The sequence below is a fragment of the Sphaerodactylus townsendi genome, linkage group LG10, assembly GCF_021028975.2.
Source record: "Sphaerodactylus townsendi isolate TG3544 linkage group LG10, MPM_Stown_v2.3, whole genome shotgun sequence".
Taxonomy (NCBI): Eukaryota; Metazoa; Chordata; class Lepidosauria; order Squamata; family Sphaerodactylidae; genus Sphaerodactylus; species Sphaerodactylus townsendi.
In genome coordinates, this window is record NC_059434.1 from 21,541,508 (window position 1) to 21,568,939 (window position 27,432).

Consider the following 27,432-nt stretch of genomic DNA (forward strand, 5'->3'; position numbering starts at 1 on the left):
TAGTTTTCTCACACATACAGGCATTGAGAACATCTCACCTGAGGGATACCTAGCTGGTTTAAGTAGGAAAGGTTTGCTCTGTGGATAAATAATCTTCTTATTACACTGTGATACCATAAACGGTGAATGCATTATTTATTAACTGTTATATATATCACATCTTTGCTGAATAAAAAATACTTTTTCTTTTTAAAAGAGTATTAGAAAACTACTGTTCTTGTCACAGTTTAGGAAGAATGTGCATCATGATGAATTTTGAAAGCTGTTTTTATGCTGGTGAAAATTCTTCTAAAACTAAACAAAAAATTCTTTGGTTATTGGAGAAATAGAACCCGGCGTAGGTTATGGATGAAACTGGGAAAAACGAGATGATTTCATTGTCCCAGAGAGACAAAAGGAAGGAGAAAGTATGCTGGGAAATTTGCGGGAGTCACACAGCTAGAAGACTTAAAAAGACGTTGGCCACCAAACAACACATTGGTCGCACTCTTCCCTTTTCTCCACTTATAGAAGGGAAGTGGGATTCACTTAGGCTTGTCAGCCCCACCCCTCCCTACCCGGCCACTGGGAGGGACAGTCACTTCTCACTATTGGCACCACAGACTTCACATTTATAAACAACTGGTCCAAATGACTCACAAAAGCCATACTGACAGTGCCAATAGAACTGCCCCAGTGATGCACCAGGGCCCTGTCTGTAAACTTAAGCCCCTCCCCTGAGGATGGGGATGGCAGTCGTCACCCTCCCAGCCTTGGTAGCAGTGGCAGGTGAACTCTTGCCCCATCTTGTACTTCTGCTGATCCGTTAAGATCCCCGTCACTGACACCCGGATCTGATTGCCACCTGTGTCTGCTCGGATCTGGAAGGACTGGGGATTGAGGTGCAGGTAGGTATCAGAGACCATCCTTCTGCGAATGCAGCGGCCATTGTTATTGCAGAACAGCTGGCTGCAAAGTTTGGTTGCCAGGGTCACATTGACTATGTATGGGCCTAAGGTGCTCCTCAGGTAGTCTTGCAACTTCGAGCAAGTAGCCCGGTCACGAGAATAATCAGCGCCTCCCCAGAGTACAACTCCGTGGACTCCCATGGCGGCAGCCTGCCCTATTGTGTACGCCAAATCCGTTTGAGTTAGCTCCTTCATTGTGTAGGTGTAGAATGGCCGGGCATATGCAAAGATGGGGACGGAGTAGTTGTGGGAATTCAGCACAGCCACCCGCAGAGCTTCACCCACTTTGCCCTGCACAAACTTCTTCCCTTGAACGGAGCTTCTTAACACTTCCTCCATGTAAATTGAAGGGAAGAGAGCTCTGGTCCGCTCCCAAAGCCACTTCAGATTGTTGTTACGCTGCTTCTCCAGTGAAGGGCAGTTCCCAGTGAAGTTATTAAAGTCTTTCAGGTAGTCATAGTTATAGCACTCTGGAAAGAGGTAATAGCCCCACAATCCATTGGGGCGCAAAGACTCTGCTAGGTGGAGAGTCTCGGACATGAACTCTTTTGCAGCTGTCTCAAATTCCAACTTGGCCTTCTTTTGTATTTCTCCCTCAGACAGGCCCGGGTACCTTTGCTTATCAAGCTGGAAAGACATATTCCGGTAGACCTTCTTACTGCCCCAGTTTCGTATCCACTGGGGCCTCCAGTCCTCCCAGTCGATCACAGAGAGGTCTGAGAAAGTGTTGAAAGGCATGGCCTTAGCAATGTCCACTCGCATCTTCTGCAGGTGTTTTTCCAGGCTGGCGTTCTGAGGGCAGCCACCGTTGACAGCAGTGGGTGTCACAACTGAGTTCACATAGTAGGGATACAGGCCCAGCTGGTTATGGTAGAAGATGGTGATGTTTCCCCCCGCAAAGGCTTCCTGAGAATTCACCAGGATGTTGTAGGAGTCCAAGTAGAGTGGCACACCGTGGGCGGCTGAACATCGAGCCGTCGGTGCATTCCAAACCACCAGAAAAGGGCTACTTGCCACAAGTGGTGGCAGGGACGGTTTCAGCTGATGACTGGCAGCAAGCAGGTCAGGGCACAGCCAAAGCAGCAGCAGGACAGTGTGGCAACAGAAAGACCTGTGTAGCCTGAAGTGTGCTGAAGTCTGCATTGTGGACAGTGGGGTTTTTTCCGCTTGCTCATTGCATCTGCTTGGAGCATCCAGAGGTCAACCCCAGCACACATGGCTTGCTACTATCCAGCATACCTTTCAAACTCCTCATGTAGTTCACAGCTGTAGGCCAACACGTCGCAGGAGCTTCGTGGGGTGGAGCATAGCAACAGGGGAGTATCATAAACATTGTTACATCACTTTCACTTCAGGAAGTGTCACCACGGTGTCTATGATGTCATCCCCCTCATTTTTCTTTTGCTATTCAGTTGATTGAGCATGGGGCAACGGAGGTGAGGCAAGAGCTTATCCTTCTGGGGAGGCAACTGGTCAGCCTAGACTCCGATGACAGGCATTTTAGTATTTCTTTCCTCCAGGCTGAGTTAGGTCTACCTGTAATCAAACCATGCCAAGCCTATTCAGCAGAGGCCTCTGTTGTTACATCACAATGGGTGAGTTGAGAGACATGGCAACACACCAGAAATCCTTCAGTATTTTGGACCAGTGATGAGGTAACCCCTACCAGCCACCTGACTTGGCTCCCTTGGTTACACATTTTCAAGCAACACCATCCCAGAGGCCTCAAAGGAGAATGTGGGGCATCAAGTGGATGCCAAACTATCAACAGATTCCCAAGGTAATCTGCAAATCTTCTCCACACACATACTGTTTCACTAATTAAAACTGGGTACCAACTATAACTGTTTCAAGGGGAGAAAACTTTTATTTTTTAAATGCCCGGTCTTTCTTTCCCCTTTCAAAGACAAACTATAGGGTCTGGTTTCGAACAGAAAAAATCTTCTGGGGTATGAAAGGTTAACCCACTCTGCCCTTCCCATGAGATCTTGATCTGAGCTGGGACAGAGCCCGCTTTCAGTTTGCTATTGACCATTAATGGGAGATCTACCTGATTTCTAAGAGTGACCCTAAATAAAATATGTCATGGCCCTGGCTAACTTCTTGCCGGGCCATGACATTCTACTGCCCCCAAAGACCTCACTACCCTGGAGCTGGGTGAACAGGGTCGTTGGGTATAATCATTCTCAACCTTGTCTTGGGCTAAGGATGCTGCAAGCCCACTTTTTTTGGGAGCTGATCATACATCCAATGATGATTTTAAAGATGACAGCAACTGGATGTGTAACCTCAGCTTGTGGGTTCTGTGGGGCAGTACTTGGAAGGAGTTGCAAAGAACCAATTTTTAAACAACAAAATGGTTTACTTTTCTTTACAATTAACACTTGTAAAACATCAACATTTAACGTTACAATTCAAGGTCCTGTTCAGGTTGCATTTTCAAGTCCTTCTATTTACAGTCTACTGATATTGCCAAGTCCAAATTCTTCTTTGCTGGTGGTTGGTTTTGAAGACTCCAAGGGCTTGATGAACAGGTTGCAACATGATGAAGGTCTCCAGGAGAACTCTCACCCATTACTAACCACAACAAGAAAACCCTGAAACAATAAACTCCAACATTTTACAACACACAGCAAAACAAACAACTACCTTCCCAGTAGCTCCCAACAATATTGAAATTACCTTAACAAGGTGTTAAGGGCTTATAGACATCAAGGTCCGAGTCTGGTAGCCTTGCTTCTTCTGCAAAAGAGCTCTTGCAGCCTCTCTGCTGCTCCGAGTCTCCACCCCCTTACTGGGTCAACCCATTCTGGGCCAACCCATTCTGGGCATAGGGGTTACAGATGCAGAGGAATTGCTTTTGTGCCTCATTTCAATTGTTAATGCGGAGAAAAAGACCAAAAAAAAAAAAAGATAGAGCCACTCAGCCAAGAAGAAAAATAAAGGTGTATAACCAAGGACTTATGAACCATGAGCACAAGTAATGTTGTTTACCTTGGACTTGTCAAGGTACCGTATATGTATGTGGCTGGTTGACCCTCTCCTTGTATTGATGTTGCTATTTAATAAGTTATTTCCAGGAGAATGCTCTTGAAATTTATGTTGGCTGTTTCATAGGGGCCTGGCAGCTTGTCTTAGGTTTTTTTTAAAAAAAATCCATCTTGCAGCTGTGTCCAAGTCCGTAATAGAAGACCGAAACAAGCCAAAGGAAGTTTAAAACACATGCTTAGATCAATTGTCAAGAAGTGGATTACATATCTAGCAATCTGGCAGGATTCCAGCCTTGTAGATTCAACTACGCAGTTTGACAATGCTGGTGTCATTGAGAAATCTATAAAATTAGGTAGAAGATTGCTTTAGGGAAAATGCTGCTCAGCTGTATGTACTCCTGAAAAGCACTTATCTGAAATAATACACTATAAACTTAGCATATTGTCTGAAATAATAGTTACAAAGGAAAGAGAAATGCATTGGTTTGGGTGGCTCATAGCATTCAATCAAATGCAAATCACACATTTTTGGAACTGGGAAAATTCCTTTTACTCTGAATTCATTTTGTTTGCATCTTTGATCTTGGATTTCTGGGTTCTTCAGATCAAAGTCAGTTTCCCTGTGTTCTTCAACAGAACATCACATTTTAGGTGGGATCTTCCCTTTGCTAATTGAGCATAAAGTGCAATCCTAAACAGACTTATCATCTCCTAAGTCCATTGAAGTAATCAGGCTGAGAAGAATGTGACTCTGCTTAGAACTGCTCTTCAAATTACACAGCAGCTATTTTGATATTTTAACTCAAAAGACTGCAACAAACTCTCACTTATGTGCATGCGCTGATAATATCTGAATAACTGACCAAAGCTACCTGCCAACATTTTGTGATTGGCTCCAGCACCCCATGGCCACTATTTTATGATTGCTCCCCACAGCAGCCATTTTGAACTGGTGCCTACTCCCAGTGGTGGGATCCAAAAATTTTAGTAATAGGTTCCCATGGTGGTGGGATTCAAACAGTGGCGTAGCGCCAATGGGGCTGGGCGGAGCACGATGGGGGCGTGGCCGGGCATTCCAGGGGCGGGGCATTAATAATTTCTCTGTCACTGTAAAAACCTCTTACTGTAAAAAAAAAGTTCCTAATTTCCAGCTGGTATCTTTCTGTCCATAATTTAAACTCATTATAGCAAGTCCTATCGTCTACTGCCAACAGAAACAACAACTTCTCTAACTGACTGCCTGTCAAATACTTAATACTTTCAAATACTTAATTTTGTTTCTAGAAATCAAAAGAAGGATACTTTCCTTAAACAAGGAACTTTACCATATTTCTAAAACATGTTTTTAAAACAGTCCAACAGGGAGAATTATCCCGTTTTCTACCTTCGTTAACCAGCCACATAGGAAACAACAGGACTTTGTGATTTTTGGACCTAATGGAATTTCTAACGGAAAAGCAGACCCAATTAGTAGCCCCCTCTTGGCACACACAAATAATTAGTAACCTACTCTCGGGAACTGGTGAGAACCTGCTGGATCCCACCTCTGAATCCATCTCACGTGGGGACTTTGTTTTTTCCTGCTTTTCCTAGTATAGGATGTTGTGGATTTTCTGGGCTGTATGGTCTCTCCTGACATTTTGCCTGCATCTATCGCTGGCATCTTCAGAGGATCTGGTGGAAGTGAAGCAGTTTGGCCATGAAACCCAGAAAACCCGCAGCACCCTAGTGATTCCGGCTGTGAAAGCTTCGACAATACATTTTCCTAGTATATATTACTTTCTCCAGTGAGATGGTGTCTAATCTTTGAGATGGTATCAAATCTTGTTCTCCTGGTTTTTTTCTATTTGAAAATACCCATTTCAGTTTTGCTTCTCCCTTGTGCAAAAAGCCTGGAAGGTTTAATTTTAGCATTGCTTTTTTTCTTACATTGAAAATTCCCCATTAACACTAATGGATTTAATTGGGGGGTGGGGTTACTGAACCAGTAGGAATGATAAATTAATAGCATTCCTAGGGGTTCAGTCTTGAGATTTACATCAGCAACCAAACTTCATATCAAATCCTAATATTAACCAGTGACTACTATTAAGAAACCATATGATGATGGTTGCAACTCAACAGCAAGCAAAAATACTGAAAACCCCAATTGTCAATAAGTATTTTAAAGTGACAGTAAGCATGCCATATTATGGATTCCAGTCTTGTGGGTTTTATCTGAGAGCGCTTGACTCACAGAGTAGTTTAATATTGCAAACAGGATGTGAATTCTTCATGGTACCCTCCCCCCTGGGGTTTTATCTAGAGACTTGCATATATACTATTAGCTGTATTCAAGCTGACTTCAATCAGCCTAACGTTTCTAGATAAAACTTTAATTTGGAATTTTCATGAAATGGGCAGCCTGTAAAGGGTATGAACATACCCTTCGAATTAAGTAGCTTCTCTCTTTTGGTTAGCAACAGCCAAGTAATGTGGGTTTGCTGAGGGCAGTTAAATGGAAATTTTTTAATTTTTAATTTATTCATTATTTAGTTCATATTTATTATTCCTATTGCCTATTTTTAGTTCTTTAGTGTTGTTACGTTTTATATTAGATTTAATAATTTAGTGAAAATAAAGAGAAAGGCTAAGCAAATAATCCGTGACAAAAGTATGTTCCAACCAGAAGAGTTAGCAAATGTTCCCACTGAAGAGAAACTTCTGTGCACAGAGCTTTTCAACTTTCCACCAATCAGTGAACTATTCCCAATGCATTTGGGGAGGGCTTTTATGTTCTGTATGGACAGTGGGTCTTATTTTCTTGCAGATTCATTCTCTACTCTCCTCTGGTTCTGCGCCTATCTGCCTATCAGGAACAAACAATTTGGTATTCTCTGATGACAGTTGCTACGGATGGCAGTTAGGAAAGAGGTAAAGCTTACATTTCTTCCCTTCCTTGTACACTGTGGAAGGGAGGAGCGGTGAGGAATGGTGGGGAACAGAGGTAGAGGCTGAGCTATGCTACATCTCCCATCCATCATATGTAATATGGGTGAAGTCCACTTGTATTCTTTGACTGAGGATAAATAGTTACAGATGCTTCCCCTGTCCATGTAAAGAAGCTCCAAACCAGATGAACTGTAATAGATGTGATGTGGAAAGTTCTAAGAGTGCTCTCTAGAAATACCTTCCACCCTTTAGCCCTTCTAATGGACTGATGCCAGCATATCACTTCCAGAGTGATGTCATTGCATTCAGTGATACTCTAGTATTTGCCTGACACTCTATAGTTACACCATAGAGTTTTGGGGGAATGCTGGAACATCTACCTGGCATGATGTCATTTCCAGGTTATGTCATGGTGTTTGCTCAACCGTAAAGGTAAGCCCCCACCCTATTATCTTGCTTTCCTGTGACAGTTTCCCATTGTCTTGTTTTCCTGTGACTGTTAAGCAAATAAGAGTTGTGATATCCTGCAAAACAGCTTTGGCAGGGAAGAGCCCCTGTGTGAGGGCTGCTCCCTCAGTCATATCGTTTCAGATGGATGCAAACTTCCCAAAAGCAAACCTGAAAGTGTGTTTCTCATTTGAAATAATGAAAACATGGAATTTATCAACTAGTACTTCAAATTTTTACCATAAATGATCTAAATCATGTTTTTGAAGATGAAATTGAAAACAAAAAGCGTTCTGTACTTATGCTTCAGTGGCGGAATCCAAAATTTTTAGTAAACTGTGGCGTAGCGCCAATGGGGATGGGTGGGGCATGATGGGGGGGTGGCCGGGCATTCTGGGATTTAAGGGCTGTGAGGCAAGGACAGCAGTGCAGCTGCGCTGGTCACTTGTAGCAGAGCAAGGAGAATCGCACACAGGCGCAGGCTGCCACGCACGCTAGTGCATCTCCTGCTAGATTGCTTCAAGTTCTGCGTGCTATTGCTGAGAGGAGGGGCGTAACTGAGGCAAAAATCATGTGGCAAAATCGCCAATTAGTAACCCCCTCTCAGCACACACAAATAATTAGTAACCTACTCCCGGGAACCTGTGAGAACCTGCTGGATCCCACCTCTGTTATGCTTACATGTCGTATGGCAAACTCTGGAATGAGAAACTCCATTTTTACAATCTAATTTTGGCATAAGACTACTGTAAAGTTGCTCATGTTGAAACCAAAAAAATGGAGCAGCCGCAGTCCTACACAAATCCCTACTGCCACCGTTACACTTACCACATGAATCTGAGAGTTGTGTATTGGTTAGAGCAGCAGACTCTGACCACTGAGAACTGGGTTCAGTCTCTACTCAGTCATGACCCTCATACTGTAACCTTGAGTCAGTTACTGTCTCTCAGCCTAATTTACCTTTAACATCGGCTGTGCTAATAAAGATCTTTTCCGTGCAAACCTTTTAAAAATGTTTTGAGGCAGGATATAAAATATTTTATCTGTGGAGTTCAGCATTGTTTTTTTCCCCTTAAGTACTGAATATGTTTTATTTCCAGCCTGGAAATGCTTTATCTGAAAACCTTTTTTACAATTATTCTTTCATGTGAAATGTGTTATCTTTCCTGCTGTGTTTTCCACACTTCTGTGCCATCCTGAAATTTTCTCTCAGTGCCATTTAATCATATTCTTATGCGTACTCTGTTCCCCCATGCCTCTTTATTTCCATCAGTTCTGTAGGGAGGATTTTAATTTTTTTGGTTAAATTTTCAAAGCATCAATTAGCCATGCAACAGAGATTCCATGCATTGAGTCTTCAAAGCGTCAATTCTCCAAATAGCCAAAAAAGAGTAAGGCCCTTTCTGCACGGGCCATAAACAGTGGCTTGGGGACGGCAAAAACACCGTCCCCAGGCCGCCGTTCGTACAGGGGGCGCAGCTGCATCGCAGCCACGTCTCCCTTGCGCCGCCCGCCCGTCCCGACACCGGTGTTTCCCCGGTGCGCTCGGAAGTGCACTTGTTGAGGAAACGCCAGCTGGATGCCGCTGCCGTACGAACGGCAGCGGCTTCCCGGCGCTTCCCCCCCTCGCTCCCTGTACTTACCTTGTCCCCGGGCCTCCGGCGCGTTGCCGAGGCCTGGGGACACGCCCCCTGCCCTGCGCCGCTGGAGCAGGCACACAGGGCCAGGGGGGCATGTCCCCAGGCCTTGACGATGCGCCGGAGGCCCGGAAGACACGCCGGGTCGGCCGGGCGCCGGTGCTCCGCGGCGCCGGCTGCCCGGTTCTTTCTAGGACCGTCCGTCGCGGGGCGGTCCTATGCTGGTCGAGGTTTTCCGGCGTCGAGTACGCCGACCCGGTCGCTTCTGCATTCGTGCGGAAACAGCCTAAGAAAAACCCTCACAGTGGTCATGAAACGTTTTGAGGGAGTAAGTGTGAACAAACAGAGGGGATTGAAAACATTTTGCCAACGTGCCGCAAACATTTTAGGTGACTTTTGCAGCAAGGGCCGAAGTGCAGTAGGAACATACATGTAAGCTTCCCTCAGCTCTGTGGGTAGTACAAAAATGGGATAGAGAGACCTGTGATTTGTAGTTTGTACAGGCAAGCTCGCTCCAGCAAAATATGGATAAGGAGGAGTAACTTCTAACTGGTTGTTTCAATTGTAGCTATTCCTGTTCTCTCAGAGGGTACAATGAAGATTTCTATTGCTTTAGAAGAATTTGATGTAGATCAGACTCCTATATACTCACCAACAGAGAGTAACTCACTTCAGAAGAGATTAGTGTGTTATCTGATGACTCAGATCCAGACACCATGAATCAGGAGTCTAGTGGCATCTTTAAGACTAATAAGCATTTACTCCCACATAAACTTTCATTAATCTGATTGAAGTGAGCTCTAATCCACAAAAGCTTATGCTTGAATCAAACCTTACACTACTTCTTGCCATTAGACTCTTGTTTATTTTTGCTGAAACAGACAAACACAGCTACCTCTGTGGAATTGTCCCCATCTGTAGTTGCCTTGGGTATCTTCAGGGGGAAAGGCTGATTAGAAGCTTTTGAAAGAAAATAAAACATACAACTCCCTTGACACAGAAACTAGTGTTTTAAGTCAGTGTAGTGTAGCGGTCAAGAGTGTCAGATTAGTACCTGGGAGACTTGGGTCTGAATCTCCACTCGTGCTATGGAGGCCCACTTGGTGACATTAGGCCAATCGCAGTCTCTTAGCCTAACCAACCTGCAATGTTATTGCGAGGATAAAACAGAAGAGAGGATAACAATGTTTTGGTTCCCAATTGGGGAGAAAGGTAAGGTACAAATGAATTAAATAAACAAGTGGAAAGCTTGGCTAGATTGAAGAACCCTCTTCCCTCAGATGCTAGCTTTCTACGTGAAAGGGCTTTTGATATGGGAAGTGGTACGCATAGTGTAGCACTTTCTGGACTACTCGAGGGCAGTTGGCTAGCCCAAAGTTGCAACATTTATCCCCACACAGCTTCCAAGATAGTGGGATGCAGGACTAATCATAAAAAGGGTACCACAGGAGTCTGTCATAAAATGTTTGGCATTTTCAAGGCAAAGCATCATATGGGGGTGGGGGCTTCAACTAATTCTGAGTTGGCATTCCTCTGCAAATCTAAAAGTTTCCTGCAAACCCAAAGGTGAGGTCTCCTGGGATCTTGTAAAGTATTTCCTACTCTGACGAGAAAGAAACAAGTTTGTATTGAGAAAATACACATCACCTGGCATCATGGTACTCAGGGGCAGTATGCTAGAGATTACTGCTCTAGAGTAGCAAAAGAGTAGTCCAGGGGTCTTGAGCAAAACAGTTCAGCAACCCTAAAACACTGAACTGCATAAATATGTTTTTAAGCTAATTCTTTCTGTTTTAGCATTTGATTTAAGATTTATCCATATTTAAGTTCAGGCAAATAATGTTGGGTGAGTTTAATCAGTGTGAACATTTCTGGTAGATACTTTGGGCCATGGCCTAGTTTTGAATAAATGACTTTCCTTTCTCAATGTAGGAGTTTTGTGTCTTTTGAACCTCAGTTCTTTTTTTCCCCCTACCTGCAGCTGTGTTAGACCTCAAAAGTCTTCTAGAAAACAAGAACAAAAATCAAGCCAGCTCCAGATTGGAGACTCTGTTTGTCAGGCCTACCTGCATATAATTTCTACGTAAGGCTGTACTCTGATGTGATGTGATCTTTGTGTCATATTGCATTAGTGGTTTAAGGAAATGTCATTAAAAGCAAGTAACTTCGGTAGGCACTAGTAAACAAATGTTTTTCTCTGAGTAGGTTCTTGCCATAAGGTTAATCAACGAACCTGTCTTTTCTTTCAGACTTATTTCAAGCACCAGAAATTCATTTTAAAAACATTTTTAACCATCCACATAACTTTTATCCATGTTGGGAGGGATGAAAATAAATAGACTTCCAACAAGAACATACATTAGCACTGTCATTCTAAAGAATGCCCTAAAGAACAAGCATTTTCCCCCTTCTTATATGCTGCCAGAAAAAGTGAATTGCATCGACATGATTTTTTTTAAAAAAACTGGTAAATGTGCTTTCTTTCATAACTTTGTTGTTTGAGTTCCAGAAGTCAGTGTCATGATAGCCCAGTAAGTTTTCCAGCAGATTCATTTCTACATCAAATCGAAATGTGGATGGCTGATTCTAGTCACAAAAACTGCAAAGCCATGCCACCTGCACACACAGTATATATATATATAAAAATCTAAACGTGTGTTTCTCCCTGATGGTCTTCCTCAGAAGCTGCTGGACAGATCTCCTCCAAATTTTCATAGGACGTTCCTCCCTGTTGCGGGCAGGTAATAAGACCATCAAATCACCGAAAGTCCATACCTGAGCCAGGTAAAACATCTTTTTCCTGGCACACCAGGCCATGAAGCTGGCTGTGTTTAACTGTCACCCTTAGAATGTTCGTGTCTGTGGCCTGAGGGCTTGGTATACCCTTAGAATGTACGTGCAGATGGCCAGAGATGAGCAATGAAAACAGTAAGTAGGTAATACTGTTAGGTAATACGAGTGGAAGTGAAACACATACACACTTTGCCGTGTGAGATGTCAGGTGGGGTTCCCCCCCCCCTCACACGCAGGTAACTTTCACTCTCTGTGCCTCACCACACTGCTACCACAGAACACACATACTCTCATACACACCCAGCTCATCCTCTCACACCTCACTCTGCCCTCCCTCACATCCAACCACCACTTACCCACTTCCTCACCCATATTCGACACAGCTCTCTTTTACTAAAAGTGAGCTGGAGTTTGCCTTTTTCTTCTAAGAAAATCCGCGAGGTAGGGGCAAACCAACATTACCGGTTCCATTTCTTTTACACATGGCCTTTTAAGAACCCAGGGAGCTGGCCTCGATCTGAGCGCCTCACCACCCTGCCTATGCTGCTTGACTGGGATAGCCTGCTTGCCCCAGTTCTGCCTTACCCAAGCCAGGACCGTGTCAACCAGTCTCATGGACAGCGGGATTCGCACTCTGGACAGTTCCGTTGTGGAATGGAAAGGGTTACCTTATACTAAAAAAACAAGACAGCACCATATAACGATGTGCATTGAAAAGGGAAAGAGGGATTCCATTTGACCACCCCAAAAGGCTATCCTGGGGATCATTGGACCTGCATGGACATCTGTGTGGGTTGCGGACTGTGATGAGAAGGACAATTGCCACAGCAACACATGGCCGGGCCCGCTAGTATATATATATGGGTGGGAGGGCGAAGATACTTCCCAAGTAGGAGAAATATATGACCTTTTTGTAAATTAAAAAAAGGGTTGGGAAGCATCCTGGGAAGAATTGGGCATTCTCCAGGAGATACAGCATAGTGTGGGATGGAACTGGAACGTGCCTTCAAGTTAACAGTTGACTTACATCCACCCTGTTGTGTTTTCAGGTCAAGAGATGAACAGAGATGATCTGTCATTAACTACTTCTGCATAGTAATCATGGGCTGCCTTGGTAGTCACTCTTCAAGTACCAGCCAGGGCAGACCTTGCTTAGTTTCCAAAATCTGATGAGATCAAGCTAATCTTGAAGATAGCAGCAAGTTTTTAAAGCAAAAGAAAGAAAAAATGAAGGCCAAAAGTGTATGGATTTGATCAAACCCCCAAGAACATACCCAGTCTTGCAGGTGAAGGGCAGGATGTGGGAACTAACTATCCATTTCTTTCTTCATGGTGGCACTTTGGACGCTCCCCGTTTGTTCCCTCTAATGGCAACCATTACAGGTGAATGCCTATCGTAACAATACAACATAAAATCGTTGAATCTCAGAATCATAGAGTTGGAAGAGATCACAAAGGCCATCAAGTCCAACCCCTTGCCATGCAGGAACACATAACCAAAGCACGCCTATGATTTGTATTCTGAAAGTTCCCTAACTGAGATGTCATACATGATAGCATGCTTCAATGCATTGCCTACAACTCAAGATGCATCCATAACATCATATTTGTTCCTTGCTGGTGGTTGATTCATCATTATGCATCTTTTTTATAGCCCAAAACATGACACAGCCAGGGAAAAATTTATTGCAAAGTGGCTGCTAAAATACTCAGCTACCTCAGACATTCAGAAGGATTTTTTAAAAAAAACAGCTACAGCAAAAATTGCCCAGTTGACACAACATAATTAAGTTTTGGTATTACTGCTATTTCTTAATTTTTTTTAGTGCATAGCCTATGAGTTACTAAACTTTAGTAAAGTTAAAACCCCTTCCAAGTGGAAAACAGTTCCAAGATATAGAGTAATATCAAACCTATTGTAAATGCCCCTTTATCCAATATTTCTATTTTTAAAAACATGGCCTCTTTATAAATTACTGCCCTAAGTGGTCTTAATGACAATTAAGCCCAGATTTATCATTTTCCCCTAATGTCTCCTTCGAATAGTGAGATGGCAGCCCATTCACATTCATCTTCCTTCTGTCTGCTGGGAAATGTGAAGGTTGTCTGTAAAACAATCTTCTTTTTTTAGTTCAGTAATCATGTATGGGTTTTAACCACCATTTCACAACTGTGTGATCTGAAGTAACGGAATGCTGGGTAGGAGCAACACATGGCCAGGTTGTGTGACAAGAACATCCAGAGAATCAATTATTACCATAGTGCAATACCCAACACTTCTTGATGCAAGGCAAGTCTGAATAAACCCTAATAGATAAAAGGGTGAACTATCTGGTATTATTCATTTTCCAGCTGCTATGTCATATCTAACACATTTTAATCCCACCTTTCCTACAAGGAGCTTCCTGTAAGGTTCTCTTGTCCCCATTTTGTCCTAATTAGAAGAAGCAAGCCTTTATTGGCATAGACAACAGTACGACAGTAATAAAAACAGATTAAAAAGCATATACAATACAGGTCGAAGAAAATCTACTGGCGTTTAGTAATTTCCAGGAGAAAGTCTGCCACTATCATACAGAGAGAAGGATCAGAATTGTCCAACAAGTAGTGTAATCTAATTAAATCGGGGAGATGGGGTAAATGTAAAGGAGTAAGATTCACATACTTGGATCTGATTTCCTTGAATCTGAGACAGTGTAGTAATTGGTGGGCCAGAGATTCAACTGAGCCATCGTTACATGGGCACAATCTTTTAGCCTTTTCTTGCTTATTAAATCTGCCATGTAACAAGGCAGAAGGCATAACATTAAACCTGGCGAGCATTATGGCTCCTAATTAGAACCTTATCAGGTAGCTCAGGCTGAAGGGGGTGCAACTGGTTCCGGGTTAACCAGCAAGCATCATTGCTGCATGGCAATCTGAGCAAAGACGTTCCACATCCTAATATGACATTCTAGCCACTATACCACATTAAATAATTGGATGATATTCATTTTGCCCCCAAACACAAATTCTTCTAGTTTAACTCCTGAGAAATTTTTATAAGACGCCTCTCCATAATCACTCCATCAAATGATCCTTGGCCTAAGCTGAGTTTTGGACTCTTGGCACATCCAGACCAACAGATAATAAGCTCTTGTTGGCACATATGTTTATTTCCTGAAAAAAGAAATGGATTATTGTCATAATTTCCCTCTCCTTTTAAACAACATCTTGTATAGAAACTTGCACCTACCCATGAAGCCTGCTGGGTAACCTTGGGCTAGTGACTAGTCTGTTCTTTGGAGCTTTCTCAGCCTTATCAACCCCACAAGGTGTCTGTCGTGCAGAGAGAAAGGGAAAGGAGTTTGTAAGCTGCCTTGTGTCTCCTTGGGGGACAGAAAGGCAGGGTATTAATCCAAACTCTTCTTCTTTTTCTTCTAGAAAAAATATGTCCATTATTATAAAAGACTCTGCCTTATCAGTTTGTGTGTCTTTGTGTAAAGTGCCATCAAGTCACAGCCAAAGCCCAATTTATGGCAACCCCATAGAGTTTTCAAGGCAAGTGATTAAGCAGAGGTTAACATTAGGCGCGCTTACATGCACACGCACATGTGCATATAGACAAAAAAAGACCCCTTATCTAGCTGCTATTTCATTTATCATAGAATGACCAATCAACTGCTCAGCCAGAAACCAGGGGAAAATGAAAGTATTACAAGGCCTTCACAAAAAATGGTGTTTAACTACACTCAGTTCTTATCACAGTACTGTCTGCCACATCAGAGAGTGGTCTTATCAGTTTCCTTTGTTAGAAGGACACTCTACTAATAGCTCAGTTCATCTCAGGCTTTTAGAAATGGCTTTACCGCTTTGAAAACCTTATCTAGGTCTTCTGTATGAATGCTCACAAATATTCTCTTAGGCACTCATGAATCTGGCTTAATAGACACAGTCAGTGTATTCTGTGTATACTGGCATGAGTAGCAGCTAGCACCAGTTCTGTCATCCTTCGTTGGTAAAGGCTACAATCCTAAAGGGAATCAGAGCCAGTTACTACATTCTTGCTGCACTGTAGTTGCTTCAATTCCCCTGTTGATAAATAGTGCATAATATACATGGCCTAACCATATATTATGCTTTCCCTTCTCTCCATCTTTGGCTCTGCCCATCCATCCCCCGCCCCACAACTTTGCTTTCCTCCTCTTCTTCCTCAGCTCCAGACAATGGAACTAGACCTGATGTGATGCTGTCAGAGAGTTTGGCGTGCCCCGGTGCCCCTGCTGCTACCAGTGGCACTCGCCTGCTCCCTGACTTCAGGGGTGCCCCAGTCCCACTCCTCCCATCCCTGCTTGGGGTGCCAGGTGAAGGCCCTGTTGTGGTCTGGGCAGCCTTCCTCTCCTGATGATGGTGGCGTGGAAGGGGTGCTCAGAACACCTTCACTGTAACAACTCCACTCACCACTGGCACCTCTCTGGCCACCCCCACCCAGCCTTCCCTCCCCACACAGTGGCTGGAGTCACTTTCAGGGCCCCAGGAGGTGCCTTGCAGCTGGCTGGGATGGGATGGAAGGGGGGGTCTTGGTTGGGGTAGCTTCAGCCTTGGGAGGCTCCCCCTTCTTTCAGGCACCCCAGCAGCTGGGCACAGCCATATTGGTGACGCTGCTCCAGCACTCTTGGGCAGCTGCAGGACTCCTTCAGGCACCACTTTTAAAAAATGTGCTCAAGGGGAGTGGTTTCTCCCCTTGTGCCCCCATTAGCTACGTCACTGACCACAGCCACACAACCCAGAAAACCAACAACAGTCAGTTGATTCCAGCCATAAAAGCCTTCAACAAAACCCAGCTCCAGACAACTCCCGTCTCTTTGATTAGAATACCTTTAAGCAATAATAGCCTTATATTATGACTTCTGATACAAATTAATGGACAAGTGAGAATTAATCACCCCCCCGTGTATTCTATCTGATTATTGCTTCCTGGGGATTGCATGTCATGTTGATTTGTGATGTTTTTATTTTTAAAGATATGTTGTGGTGTGCTTATGTTTGTTTTCCCGCACATTGCAGAGTTTGGTCACATGTTTAGTTTCATATCAGCTGTAAATGAGAGTTTAATAGGAAGAAATGACGATGTATAACTACAGTTAGGTTCTCCAGAAAATACGTTCACTTGCCTTACTGCCAGTTTATTTCACTGATCCAAGGTAATATACTGACTAGAATTATTATCAATGATAGGAGTGATGGAGAGGTGAGATTAACTCATATGAATAGATCTACATAAAACTAGACAATCTTCATAAATTGGCATCGTTAGTCTAGCAGTACATGAATGTGCTTATGTGGTTTCATCATATGGGCCTGCAAAGATTTGAGTCTATTTAGCTGTTGCATCTTCCACATATTTCCACATGTTTTACTTGCTCTTAGGAGGACCGCTTTGGAGATAATTCATTATTCTTAGACTATCTTCAAAAGATGGTGGGCCTAAGGCCCTTTCCCCACTCACCTTTGCCCGAGGGTTGCTGCGGGCAATTCCCGGCGCGCGCAATTCCTGGCGCGCGCCCTGGCTTCCCCACGACCCCGCACTCTGCGCGGGGTTGTCATAAGGTGCCATTTCAAAAGGCACCAGGAATTACGCACGTTGAGGGGGCGCGAGAGAGGCAGCGTCAGGGCGGCTGCGTTCTCGCCGCCCCTGAAGTGGGGAGGGCAGCTGGACCCCGCGCTACTTGAGTAGAGTAGCGCGGGGCTTAAGGTAAGTGGGGAAAGGGCCTAAGACTCTATACCTGTTCATGGTTGAAGACTGACCAATATCCTGTGACCTATTTCTCCTCCCAGTGACAGCAGTGTAGAAAATAAGCTAGTTTTGTGTTCAGCTCAGATTGGATTGGATTATATGTGGGGTTTACAAAATAATAATAATCCCCAAGGACTGCTTACTGTTGCAAACAAAACCGAAACTTCATTTTGCCTAACTGCACCCCCATTTGTGCATCAGGTTATCAAACATCTTTCAGCCTTTTATTTAAATTATGTACTATTATAACTCAAAAACACAAAAGGAAAAAATAGCACTGTATCCTTTTAAGACATGGCAGTTTTCAAGGCACAGTTCCATGTCACAAAGCAGAACAAAACTCGTCCCTTGAAAATTATTGACAGGCCTCTTGTGGAGCCCAATAAATCCCGGCCCCTGATTTACCGGGGGCCGTAATTGCGGCAGGGGGTAGGAAGGAGCGCAAATTCCCAGCAGCAGCATGAGCATGCACATAGGGTTCAGGCGTGTTGCCGGGCAGAATCCCTGATCTCGTGCCAAATGGCGGGCAGCGAGAGAAGAGAGGGGTGTGGTTGCCTTAAAAGGCAGCACGTGCTTGGTCTCAGCCTCCTTTCTCAGCTGAGACGAACCCCCCCCCCCCCGGTTTAAAGTTTGTTCCTTGTTTGATTGTTAATAATGTTGTCACAGCCCTGGCGGGTGTGGGCAGAAGATCACATCTTTTTGGAGAGGTCGAGCCTGTGAGCCAGACCTCTCCACAGCTGGGGGCTTCATTAAGAGGCTTGGGGTGGGGTGGGCTCACGGCGCAGACCGCGGTGCCTTGCAATTGAGCCCAACACTCCAGCAGGAAGGGGTGTCACGAATGGGCTTGCGTCCAGGTAGCATCCTTAACTTCCTGTCCTTTCCCCCATGGTGGGGACGGCTCGGGCTCAGCAAGGGTGCTGCCCCCGATGCTCAGATTTGTCCTCTTGCCTCCCCCAACTTCCAGCAGTTCAATAAATGGGCTGCGGCCCAATTTATTCCAGTCAAGGTGTTACGTCGTTTGTTGCATTTAAGGTTAATATGATTTGCCAACCAAAACTCTGCACATCTGCCCACAAACTGAATTCACATATTTCTTGCTACGCAGAACAGAAGGGTTCAGACTTTGCCAGCGGGGCTGGCTCAAGCTAATTTGTGGCTCTAGATAAAAATCAGCGTTGCAACTCGCACCAAGCTGTAGATGACGAAGGATGGGGCAATTGCATTTCTTCCCCATTTGAAATGCCTTTACCTCATTCCTCCATATATCTGAATGGAGAAAAGTGATAATGGGAGTTAGGCTGCATTAGCTTAAAAGCTCCTGAAATTCTGCCACCTGCTTCGCTTACCGGCACTGATTTCTTGCACGCGGGTGTGTTTGTGTGTGTGTGTGTGTGTGTGTGTGTGTGTGTGTGTGTTAAGGAAGAGATCAGTGCTGCACAGTTGCATATGCAAATTTAAACTTTTGCTGTATACGTTGATAAGAGAAGACAGAAGTGGAAAATGCCTTTTGAAGTGCAAAAATAGCACCACTGACCGACACATCCATGCTTAACTACAAAACATTTCTTAACCAAAGAAGCTATCTATATACACGATCCAGACAAAATTTTACAACATGAAAGAAACTTGAACATTTATCATCTTTGTCCAGACTGATCAGGGACCAAGCATACTCTTAAATACTATGAGATGATTGTAGCAAATTGGCTGAGCCTGAATGGAGTCTGCTTGGACTAAGCCACAGTGTGACAGACTGCTGCAAATTGGCCATAAAGCACTGGTTGAAAAGGTATCCAAAGGCAGCCTATTCCATTAAGTGGCAATTTCATATAGATATGTTTAATAATAAACTCTGCAAAAGGAGCAGCAGTGGCATAGTGGTTAAGAGCAGGTGTACTCTAATCTGTAGGAACCAGGTTTGATTTCCTGCTGTGCCGCTTGAGCTGCAGAGGCTTATCTGGCGAATTCAGATTAGCCTGTGCACTCTCACACATGACAACTGGGTGACCTTGGGCTAGTCATAGTTCTTTGGAGCTCTCTCAGCCCCACCTACCTCACAGGGGGGAAGGGTAAGGTGTTTGTAAGTCCCTTTGAATTTCCTACAGGAGAGAAAGTAAGGATACAAATAATCCTCCTCCTCCTCCTCCTCCTCCTCCTCCTCCTCCTCCTCTTCTTCTTCTTCTTCTTCTTCTTCTTCTTCTTCTTCTTCTTCTTCTTCTTCTTCTTCTTCTTCTTCTTCTTCTTCTTCTTCTTCTTCTTCTTCTTCTTCTAACAATAAAGAATATCATGTTGCTGACAGATTTTAATTTCCTAATAGAAAGGAGTCAAATGTAAACAAACCCCTATGCTGGCCTATAATTACCATGAAATCTACAGTCTGAGATACTGCTATGGGAATAGGAGGGGGAGGATTGTACACATCTGGTAGATGGCATGAATGTTTGTTCATGGATGCTGTAGTGGTGGTGTGGAGGCATCATGTATGGCATCTGTACCAGGAGTGGAGAGGCAGTGGAGGGGGGTGTCAATCTGTATGACCCAGTTTCGACTTCCCATGCTTTTGTGCTTGCTTTGGTTATCAGTCAGGAAATATTGAACAGAATAGACAAAAAATGGTCTTATTTGGTAAAAGGCACACTGCATCCACATGTGAGCTCATCTTCATGGCCGTAGTAGCGGGGCAAATGTGTGAAGTGGCCTCCTAATGAAAGCTAAAAGGAGGTTCTCATTCTTCGCTCAGTGACTCTTCAGGGAGTCACATGTTTCTTGAGGACTCTTCTATAGAAACAATGCTTTAATACTTCCATACACATGATGCTGGATTATCTGGCCACTTGTGATAGATTATAGTTCTCTTTCTCTACTTTCAACTGCAACATGATTAAATGTACTTGAATGAAGGGAAGTTTTACTTTGCAATACGTTTGTGAGATTTGTTTACCGCACTTCCAGTACTATATAGGAAGGCAGCCAATCAGAGAAGCTCTTTTTCATGATACAGGATTCAGTTACCTAAGGAACAATAGATCTTTCCCCTGAAGAATACCTACAATTCCCATGATGCAGAGCAAGACTGTGTATGCATGAAATATTCCTGATTTGATCCCTTGCCTTTCTGCTTTATATATATATTTTAAAAAACCATCTCATTGTTGATGTGACAAGCCAACACAATCCACACAGCCCCAAGAGACCTCTTTGGTTGAGGAACAAACTTTTACTGATAAGAATTTGGCAGATGTATTTGAAGGTGGCGCTTGAACTACAATTCTCATGAGTAAATGTAAGAACATGAATGTGTGAATTCATCCATGTCTAGTCAGGTCAACTATCTTTAACGTTAATGAATGCTGAGTCAGTCACGTGGAATACAGAAATACCACACAATTGCCTCAGAACACCTACCACATGAAATGCTTTAAGAATGTGATGTGCTATAGATGGGGAGGCTGTGGGGAGGCTGCTGACGTTGAATGGGTCTTGAGGGAAAGCAGTATGAGAACATGTAATTGATATGGAAAAATGTATTTCTTGAGTGTGAAGGTCACAGTTGCTTATAACTACGGAAATGAGACAGATGGGAAAAGAGGAACTAGTGAGAACAGGGAACTAGGCCTGTGGTGGCCAGAAACACAGGATATTGACGCATGCTTGTGCCACATATAGAATTAGATGATTTCCTAATTAAAGTATTCTATGCTCGCTTAGCTAATGCCTGCATATGGAAAGCCCCTGATGTATCTAGGGGATAGGTATTGGAAGCAGATTGGTAGATTGTGAGCCCCATGACCAAAGGAGGAGGGCCACGGGGACAGAGTAGGAGCCTTAAAATTGAGCTGTGCTGTGCCACAGACTTTAGAGAGCTGCACCTACCAAAGTGCCCTCTCTCCGCGACTGCAGCCCTAACTTCAATAAATTGCTTACTGCTGACCGCCTTGTTTGTGAGTATTTTTGGGCAGAAAATATTCCATAACACAAGTGAAGTCAACTTAAGCACAGACGTGTTCAAACACCAGTGACCGGTAATCAATTTATGAAGGGGTTGCTTATGAACAGAAAGCGACAAGCTGAACCCAAGAGTGGCTGGGCTTTTCAGTATGGGTTTTTCATCAGTTCTGGCCCCATACTACTTTGGTTTATCCCTTAATTTCCACGTGTATTTTTGTGCCTTCAATTTCCCCTTTGCTTCCCCCCCCCCCCCCAGCTATTTTAAGACCACTTTTACCCCAATGTTTTCCTGGAAGCCAATTATGAGTCAGCTTTTTCCTAACGTGTGATGTTTCTATCAGTTTTCTTTGCTCTACCTAGCTCCAGCCCACTTTTCAATAACCAAACTGTTGTCTTTGTAAAATCACTTTCTCCTCCCCAACCAATGATTTCAATTTTTTTAAAAACAACCCTAAAATGGTGATATAACGCTGTAGTGTTGCAAATGATAGTTTAAGCAGGTTCTCTGAATACCCAGCTTCTAGATATGCCTAGGAGGAGCTATGCCTCTTTCCTTATATCTTCACAAACTTTTTAAAAATGAAAACTGGGAATTCAGAAAGCCTGATTAAACCATCATTGCTTACACTATCACAAAAAGGGGTGGGTGCTCATTGATAATGACACCAATGATGACAGTACCTTCCCTTGAAAATCCTAATTTAAGCGATGTGCAGAGGAATATAAAGTTACTCCACAACTGTAAAAATATACAGGGGGACAGACATGGGAAAGAACCCTGTCCAAACCAATTCCAGTGCTTGTGGGTCAAGTAGTAACTCCAGAAAAGGTTGGGTCAAGTAGTAACTCCAGAAAAGGTTACTGAGCATCTCTGGTTGGCCCTTGTGTGACTCTTTATATCACATAACTTTCAATTTCCTTTCATTGACCTTTTCCTGTAAAACATAGACACCTTTTCAGCTCTATTTGTTCAGCGATACACATGGCACATATAAATACTGGATGAAAACAACAGCTCACTGTACTCCTGGCTATTAAGAAAACGTCACTATGACATAGACCAGCGATCCCCATTTGGGGTTCTGTGGCACCCTGGGGTGCCAGGAGCACCTCCCAGGGGTACCATGAAAATGCTACTAGCCTCCCTCCCTTACCCCCTGCCCCCACCCCTCTGCCACCCCTCGGACTGGACTAGCCCAGCCAGGATGCTTCTTCAGCCGGCAGAGGAGGGCAGACTGTGGCAGGCTCCTGGCCCAGCCTCTGCTGGCTAAGGTAAGTGGGGCACGCGGGGCATTGGGGGACACCATTTTCCCTGGTACACTTCTGTCCCTACCTATGCCACCTATGCCAGTGTTCCCCAAGCCTCACCTTGCCACTCTGCCTTACCAGAACTCTCACCTTTCTGCCCTCCCTCACCTCAAGCCTCTCTGTTCCACGCTCTCCCTATCTGCCGCCCCAAGCCTTCTCTTCAACCCTCCTGCCATCCTCAGTCACTCCTCCCCACCCTCCCACATCCTCACCTTCCAGTTTACCCCAAGCCACACCTCTCCAACCCGAGCAACAGACCTAGAACCAGGTAAGTGTCACGCCACGAGAAAGGGGTGTAGGATCCTCTACAACCCCACTAAAGCCCATCGCGGTGGGGGGGGGACACTCAGATTTTGCCCCAGGCTTCATTTTCCCTAGATATGCCTCTGGAGGGGTAGCAAGTGGGGCACTGGGAGTGGAAGGTGGGGGGGTAGCAAGCAGGGGCACTGGGAGGGGAAGGTGTGGTGCAGCAATTAGGGGCACTGGGATGAGAAGGGCAGCAAGCAGGCACCTCGGGAGGGGAAGGTGGGGGGTAGCAAGCAGGGGCACTGGGAGTGGAAGATGGGGGGTAGCAAGCAGGGGCACTGGGAGGGGAAGGTGGGGGTAGCAAGCAGGGGCACTGGGAGGGGAAGGTGGGGGGTAGCAAGCAGGGGCACTGGGAGGGGAAGGTGGGGGGTAGCAAGCAGGGGCACTGGGAGGGGAAGGTGTGGTGCAGCAATTAGGGGCACTGGGATGAGAAGGAGGGGGCGGCAGGGGCGTACTGCTCATGGGGTACCCTGAGATATGAAGAGCAAGGTCAAGGGTACCGTGATGTTGAAAAGGTTGTGGAACACTGGCATAGACAATTTAATAAACAAAGTGCAATAAAGATAAGCGGAAAACAATGTGCAAATGACTGCAAATAATTCCTATGATATATACCTGACATCAATAATCAATATTTATATATAAAAAGTGTTATTTGGAGTAGGTCAATGAAAACACTCTCTGCTGCCTCTAATACTATTGCCACACACTGCATACGGTAAAGCTCCTAGAGCACACAGGCAAAGAAAGGCTCAATGTGCATAAATTCTCCATACTTGGAGATTCTTGGGGTGGCTTCCCAATACAAAAAGAAAATAGCAGTAGAAACAAAGAGTCACTCAGGAAAACAACAACAATAATTAATTCGCAGAAATATCCAAATTGGGCTCCATGGTATATGGTCACATCTATCTGTCTTCATCAGTGGAGTACTATACGGTTGTTACTATCGCACTTGCCTGGATCCAATCCCGGGATAAAGATGCAGGAAAACACTGGCACTCACAATCCTAAATAGGCTAAGTTTCCTGCATTGGCATCATGTGAACCTCAAATAAATACTACACATTACAAAATGAAAAAAATACAAAATGAAAGAATGCAAAAAATACAATTGGGGTACACAACCCAAAGAACTCTACACAGCCAGTGGCAAAAAGGGGAGAACCGCAAACTGTTCAAAAAAATATATTAAAAGGAACAAAATGAAGATGTTTGCGCATCCCTGTACGCAGGCAGTGCTCCACGTGTTTCTGCCCTTCAAAGTTGACAGGTATTTGCTAGGATTCCACTGATGCATGATCAGAAAGGAAAATGTACTTGGCACAGCTCCACTTGTGCTCGCAGCAGCGTAGTGGCCGCAGCAACACACAGTGCTTTAATATCATGTTTAACGAGATAACAATGTGCATATGGAATAATGGGAAGTGCAACAGATGGTTTGCGTGATTTCATTCAATTGAGTCTTGAAACTGTGCCAGAAGAAAGCCTTGCTCCAAAAAACCTGTATTCAATATTGATCAGCCTTTTAGAGCTGAAGTTTTTCCTCTGAATCACATTAAAGTGATTCATACTTCATACGAGGACATGGTATTAAATTTGTTAACTGTGGCAAGAATAGGACTTGTACATCCTTAGAAATCTTGACATATTCCATGAAAAAAGAAGAATTTGGATGTATACCCCGCCTTTGTCTCCCACAAGGAGTCCCAAAGTGGTTTTTCAAATGCCTTCCTTTCCTCTCCCCACAACAGACACCTTGTGAGGTGGGAGGGGCTGAGAGAGTTCTGAGACAACTGTGAGTGTCTCAAGGTCACCCAGCAGGCTTCATGTGGAGGAGTGGGCAAACAAATCCAATTCACCAGATAAGTGTTCACCACTCATGTGGAGGAATGGGGAATCCAGATTAGAATCCAAATTAGTTCTCCAGATTAGAGTCCACGTGCCTTTAAGGGCTGATAAGAGAAGGGGAATGTGAATAAAATGCTGAAACAGACAACACTGAAATATTCGAAGGATGGTAAATACTGAGGATCCTACTGGCCCTCATAAGAACATAAGAACTAGCCTGCTGGATCAGACCAGAGTCCATCTAGTCCAGCACTCTGCTACTCACAGTGGCCCACCAGGTGCTTTTGGGAGCTCACGTGCAGGATGTGAAAGCAATGGCCTTCTGCTGCTGCTGCTCCTGAGCACCTGGTCTGCTCAGGCATTTGCAATCTGAGATCAAGGAAGATTGGTAGCCGTAGATCAACTTCTCCATAAATCTGTCCAAGCCCTTTTAAAGCTATCCAGGCTAGTGGCCATCACCACCTCCTGTGGCAGCATATTCCAAACACCAATCACACGTTGTGTGAAGAAGTGTTTCCTTTTATTAGTCCTAATTCTTCCCTCAGTGTTATGCTGTACAGGAGACTTGTGGGAGATCTACTCTTGGGATCATTATGAATGTTGAAATCCCCAAGGAGGCAGAGAGCAACACAACCACATCATTTACAACCACATTACCAAACCTTTATAAAAAATGTCCCTAGTGGGCCCAAAGGCTCCTCCTGTTACCTGAACGTCAATTCACTAGTGCAGTCAGTCTTCAAACCAAATTGATTAAACCACCCATGATTTCCATTTCAGTGAAGTTTCAATGAGAGTTCTGCATACCGAGGAAGAAGGTCTGCAGACAGATTAAAAAGGAGCTACTCCCAGACTGAAGTAATACGTTTGTCACACACCAAGCTATGGTTCACTGCATTCTTATTTGTGTTGACACTCAGGGTACTAGAGGAAAGCTGAAATGATGTCTCCAGAAAACAAATGAGGTACATAGAAAACAGACTGAAGCAAAGTGTATTTATGAGCCAAACAGCCAGGCTGTGCAACAGCTTTAATGTTCAAGACCACGGCATTGTTCCACTGATTTTAGAGTTCAGGATGTTCGTCTGAGCTGCCAGAGGTTTGCAACAAAAGGAGCATGAAGCGATTCCAAAGACAGGTTAAGCTCCTCCATAACCTTGGCTTAAATCTTGGATATATTAAAACTATGAGTTATACTTCATGGTTAAATGGTCTTCTGGGCTGCAAAAGAATATTGATCTTGTATCAGTTCAGCTGTTATGGTTTCCCCTGGAGAATGCTGGGAATTGTAATCTGACAAGTGTGACAAGAATTCTGTTTTTGAAGCTTCTTTGTACCAAGTGCTGTCATTGAAGTATTTTTTAAAAAATTTATTACACTTTGTGCAAAATGTAAGATTTTACGCAGTGATACATGAATTTGAATCAGCCCCAAAATATTTGGCAAATATATTCACTCTCGCTTTCAGCTTTGCTTTGCTCCCCAGCATATGAGGCCCATAAGCCACTTCCAAATGTCCATTTGTTCTGATAATATGTCTTGCATGTAGCTGAAAGTTATATAAGCTTAGCCATAAACTGTAAAAGTTATAAACCTGTCAGGCTTGATGGTACCAGAATGTCCCCTTACCTAACGTGCACTGAGGCATGGCAGATTCCTCAGTAACCTACCGAGAAGAGCTCATTGGTATTCATGTTATCATGGGTCAAGATTGAGAAATGCGAAGAAGTAAAGCTGTTTTGGACATGTTAGTGAAGTATAAAAGCAAGAAGCAAGAGATGCTTGCAGTTTGTTACCCTGTGAAGTGAACACAGACAAAACTGCCTGATAGTGATTGACAGATGCCTAAGATGGACATGGTCAATTAATCACATGATACTCATATGAAATATCATGGTTTCAGCAAGAACTCCTCACTGCTTGAGTGACGAACAGGGATTCATCCAGTTTCTGGTGCTCTTTCTACTCCTTATCCCATGTCCTGGCAGAACCTGCCTGCATGTACAACTTTTTCCCTTAGCACACTTTCGATCCAGTTTCGTGGGGAGGAATGGGGTTCCAATTGTGTTTAAAATTCCTGTCGTGGAGCGTGACACAAGTCTGGCAACCAATCAGCTCTCGGCGGGCGCTGATCGATGCACGCACAGCCTCTTCCGGGTTTTGATTTCACCGTTGGTCTCGGTGAGAGACGTTAGCATAACAAAAAACTGCTTAAACGATTAACCGTTCACTCTTCCAAATGAGCGAAAACCTGCTTAGCGCCTAAACGCTTAAACGAGCAAGCATCAGGTTAGCAAGTCGCAGGGAAAAATTTCCCGCCCAAAAAAGGTCCCGCCCCAACACAGCACGCCAGCCAATCAGGGGAGAGCCACAAAGGAGATTGCGTGGTGGTGGGGATTGTACATTTCTGGGATCCAAGATAGGCCTACATGTGTTCGCTGTGGTGGGAAGGTTGAAACCTCGATGAAAAGGTGCCATTTCTGTACAAACTTGGTTTG

The 27,432-nt window shown here is 44.2% G+C and overlaps 1 protein-coding gene across 1 annotated transcript; it reads right to left on the bottom strand.

The window, feature by feature from the left end:
* Positions 1-635: 635 nt before the first annotated feature.
* On the bottom strand, positions 636-2,090 carry LOC125439609 (hyaluronidase-like). The gene has a single exon (XM_048508723.1). The coding sequence runs from the start codon at positions 2,088-2,090 to the stop codon at positions 636-638; it is 1,455 nt and encodes a 484-aa protein (XP_048364680.1).
* Between the last annotated feature and the right edge of the window lie 25,342 nt (positions 2,091-27,432).

Excerpts from the sequence above, each read along its gene's own strand:
- LOC125439609 (XM_048508723.1), bottom strand. The coding sequence starts at position 2,090 with ATGCAGACTTCAGCACACTTCAGGCTACACAGGTCTTTCTGTTGCCAC.